General features: G+C 39.9%; 1 protein-coding gene across 1 annotated transcript; it reads left to right on the top strand.

Moving 5' to 3' along the window:
* The first annotated feature begins 205 nt into the window (after nt 1-205).
* On the top strand, nt 206-1,835 carry LOC311504598 (microfibril-associated glycoprotein 4-like). Its single transcript, XM_084567786.1, has 5 exons — nt 206-776; nt 964-1,002; nt 1,082-1,178; nt 1,259-1,426; nt 1,496-1,835. Exons 1-5 carry the CDS (start codon nt 543-545, stop codon nt 1,747-1,749), a joined length of 792 nt encoding a protein of 263 aa, XP_084423912.1. The 5' UTR covers nt 206-542; the 3' UTR covers nt 1,750-1,835.
* Nucleotides 1,836-3,437: the final 1,602 nt, after the last annotated feature.

Raw genomic sequence — 3,437 nt, 5'->3', positions numbered from 1 at the left:
AGCAGGAGGATCAGTGCACAAACGTAACATTTAACAATGACTTCTACGTTTTATATAATGTCTCTCTCAAGCCTTACACCTCAGTATATTTAAATGTTTGTTTGTTTCATATAACTTTACTGATACTTCTAATTTGTTTTTTTCAAGGTGCTCAGACAAACCAACACCAACAGTTTGATTACTTCATTCAGACAATGGAGGTAAATGTGACTTCAATGTAATCTGCTCTATTCATGAAATCCAGAGCAGTCATCAGCTTGGCTACAAGAACTTAAAGAAAACCATGCCAAGAATTTCTACTAAACAGAGCAGCCATAGGACTAAACCGTCTCCCTATATACAGTAGTTTGTGTTTCATTGAATGGACTTCATGTGGCATCTCAAATCACTCTCTGTTTACTACAAAGTGCACAACATTTATTACCTAATCATTTTATTTGAGTCACAAAACTGTAAAGAACGTATCTCCCTTATAGTTTCCTTCTGATCCAGATTCAAACACAACTCCTGGCTGCAGTTAGTAAGGATTCAAACCTTACTCCATGTTAATTAAAGGGAGTCTCCATTCTCCCTTCCTCTTGGGGATCAGTAAAGTCTCATCTTATATTTTATCTCTGTTCCAGCTGATATCACTCGTCCTCCTCCTGACTCCAATGTTGACCAGCTGCACTGAACTCATCCAGCCTCTGGACTGCAGCGACATCCACCACCAAGACAGCAACAGACACAGTGGAGTCTACACCATCTATCCCCTTGGAGAAAGATCTGGTGTAGAGGTGAGCTCCTCCATCTCTGGGACCCAGGTTTAAATGTAGTTAGTCACCATGTGAAGACAGCAAGATCATCTGATACAACAAATACAAACTGATATCAACAGCATTAACCATAACAGCGTTAGCGTTGGAATATATTAGGTTGTAGTTCTGACTGAAGGTTCACATTTACTACCATGTGTATTTGTAGGTGTACTGTGACATGGATTCAGAAGGAGGACGCTGGACGGTGAGTATTTCAGCTACAATCAACTTCATCATTTCTGGTTTCTCAATAATTAACACATATGAATCGTGTTGTCCTCCAGGTGTTCCAGAGGAGGATGGACGGCTCCGTGAACTTCTACAGACCCTGGGATCCCTACAAGCTGGGCTTTGGTAGCGCTGCTGGAGAGTACTGGCTCGGTGAGACATCCGTCTGTCAAACTAACTTCATGAGACTTTTTTACAGGCTGATATGAAAGTGTGTGTTGATGTGTGTTCAGGTCTTGACAACATCCACTACCTGACAACCAAGCAAAAGTACGAGCTGCTGGTCACCATGGAGGACTTTGATGGAAAGAAAGTGTTTGCTCGGTACACTTCATTCAAGGTTGATGCTGAATGTGACGGATACAAAATTCATGTGTCTGGATTCATCAATGGAGGAGCAGGTGAGTTAAGACAGACTGTAGAGAAAGACTCTGTCACCATTTGTAGTAATAGTCTGATTATACTTGCAGGAGACGCAATGGCAAAACACAACGGGCACAAGTTCTCCACTTTTGACAAAGACCAGGACCCTTCACCTCAAAACTGTGCCAGACTATATCTGGGGGCGTTCTGGTACCACGCCTGTCACGATACAAACCCCAACGGAGTTTATCGCTGGGGGGCTGACAAAACTATGAATGCTGTTGGAATAGTGTGGTATCAATGGAGGGGTCATAACTACTCCGTGAAGTCCATCAGCATGATGATCCGTCCTGTGAAGTAAATCTCCAGGACAAACATACAGCAGAATATTTCTCTTTTATGATCTATTTCTTTTCTCTGTCTCATTAATTAATCATATCATCTCATGTATAGTAGGTCTAATACAGGTGGATTTTAAAAGCAATTCACTTGTATTAGACCCAACAACATCTCTATCTGAAATGAACATGTTCCTCCACTAGATGTCTCTGCCGTCTGGATCCATCTGAATCATTATCTGCTGCAATAAATGAGAAGCAAAGCAAAACCCTGGTGTGATCTGATGTTATCACTTTATCTGCTGTCTCTCTCTGACTGTGAATCCAGTGTTTTATACACATTTTAGTTTTTAGAGGAGCCTGTTTGACGTCACTGTCAGAGACTAAAAATAAAGTTGTGTGATTGTGTGGATGAAGGTATATAGATAATAGTCAAATAAGATCACCATAAGATGACCACAGTACTCACTGCCTTTAGTTGATGGATACTATGGTAAAAAAGATCTTTACAAGACTGTTCTGCCCTGTTAGTGACTTCTAACTGAACTTAAGAAAACAACCTATTCCATATGAATTTGCATATTTTTAAAAAAATAGTCTTGATGAGTTTTCAGTGTATCTCTGAAACTGTGAAACTATTATTGACATTTGTTTTAGTAATTTTATACTCCTGACTAGGGGTGTAACGGTACACACAAGTCACGGTTTGGTACGGGTTCAGTACAACGGGAAAACATTTTCAGTGTTGTATTACACAGTAAAATGTAAACAGTGAACAAACTCTCACATTAGTAATATTGTCAAACAAATATTTCAAATAGTACCAAAACTGAAAATCTCTTGAAAATATTACAAAATAAATAATGAGTGTTTCAATTACTCCAGCCTAGGGCTAATACAAAATAAAAGGCAATACAGAATTGAACAGCATCTCCTGGTGAAACATCGTGGGCAGACAGTCTTTGTCCGGTCCACCACTCGCGTCCCATCACCGTTATGTTGCACCGGGAAACCAAAGTGTTCCCACACTGGTGATTTAAATGAAGCTCCACACTTCTCTTAGTACATCTGTGCTCCACACTCTGTCTTTTCTTCTTCGTCTGTTTTTCTTCTTCTGTAGGCTAATGACGTTAGCTGGCAGCTTTTAGCCTCATTACCGCCACCTGGATTGAAGTGAGTACTCGACTTTTTCTTTTATTTACAGTTTTTCTCCATTGGTTTGGCTCATTTCTTGAAACCGAAATTACATTCTCAAAACTCTAAGATCATTTGGCAGAACAGTCTTACAGTTCAGCACAACTCACTTACTCACTTGCAAAAGCTAGTTTCTCTCCCAAAACTGTTCACTCATGCTTCAAACTAAATTCCTTTCTCAGATAAAGAGTCAAGTGCCACAAAATTGCAAAGATCCTTCTCAATTGCTTTGGCTCATTTCTCGAATTAGACCGGACGTTCTCCACACTCTTGGTGCTTTTGACAAAATAACCTGGATGGTTCAGCACAACACCATGGTTCACCTGCAAAAGCTCATATCTCTCCCAAAACAGTTCACTCATGTGTCAAAACTAAATTTCTTGCTCATATAAATAGTCAGTGCCCCCAAAATGCATTGTCCCTTTGGCATTGTGTAAGCACTGCAAGTCAAAATGTTTAAATATTTTGTCACTATGGCAGAAGGCCATTGAAATATTCTTTATGTCCACCTCTCAGT

The sequence above is a fragment of the Chelon labrosus genome, assembly GCF_963514085.1.
Source record: "Chelon labrosus genome assembly, chromosome: 19".
NCBI lineage: Eukaryota > Metazoa > Chordata > Actinopteri > Mugiliformes > Mugilidae > Chelon > Chelon labrosus.
This window is presented reverse-complemented; position numbering and strand designations above follow the sequence as displayed.

What these genes read in the sequence shown, in the direction of transcription:
- LOC311504598 (XM_084567786.1), top strand. Translation starts at nt 543, where the DNA reads ATGTTAATTAAAGGGAGTCTCCATTCTCCCTTCCTCTTGGGGATCAGT. An exon ending in GAGAAAGATCTGGTGTAGAG is followed by an intron (nt 777 to 963) that starts GTGAGCTCCTCC and finishes GTGTATTTGTAG; the next exon opens with GTGTACTGTGACATGGATTC. An exon ending in TGCTGGAGAGTACTGGCTCG is followed by an intron (nt 1,179 to 1,258) that starts GTGAGACATCCG and finishes ATGTGTGTTCAG; the next exon opens with GTCTTGACAACATCCACTAC.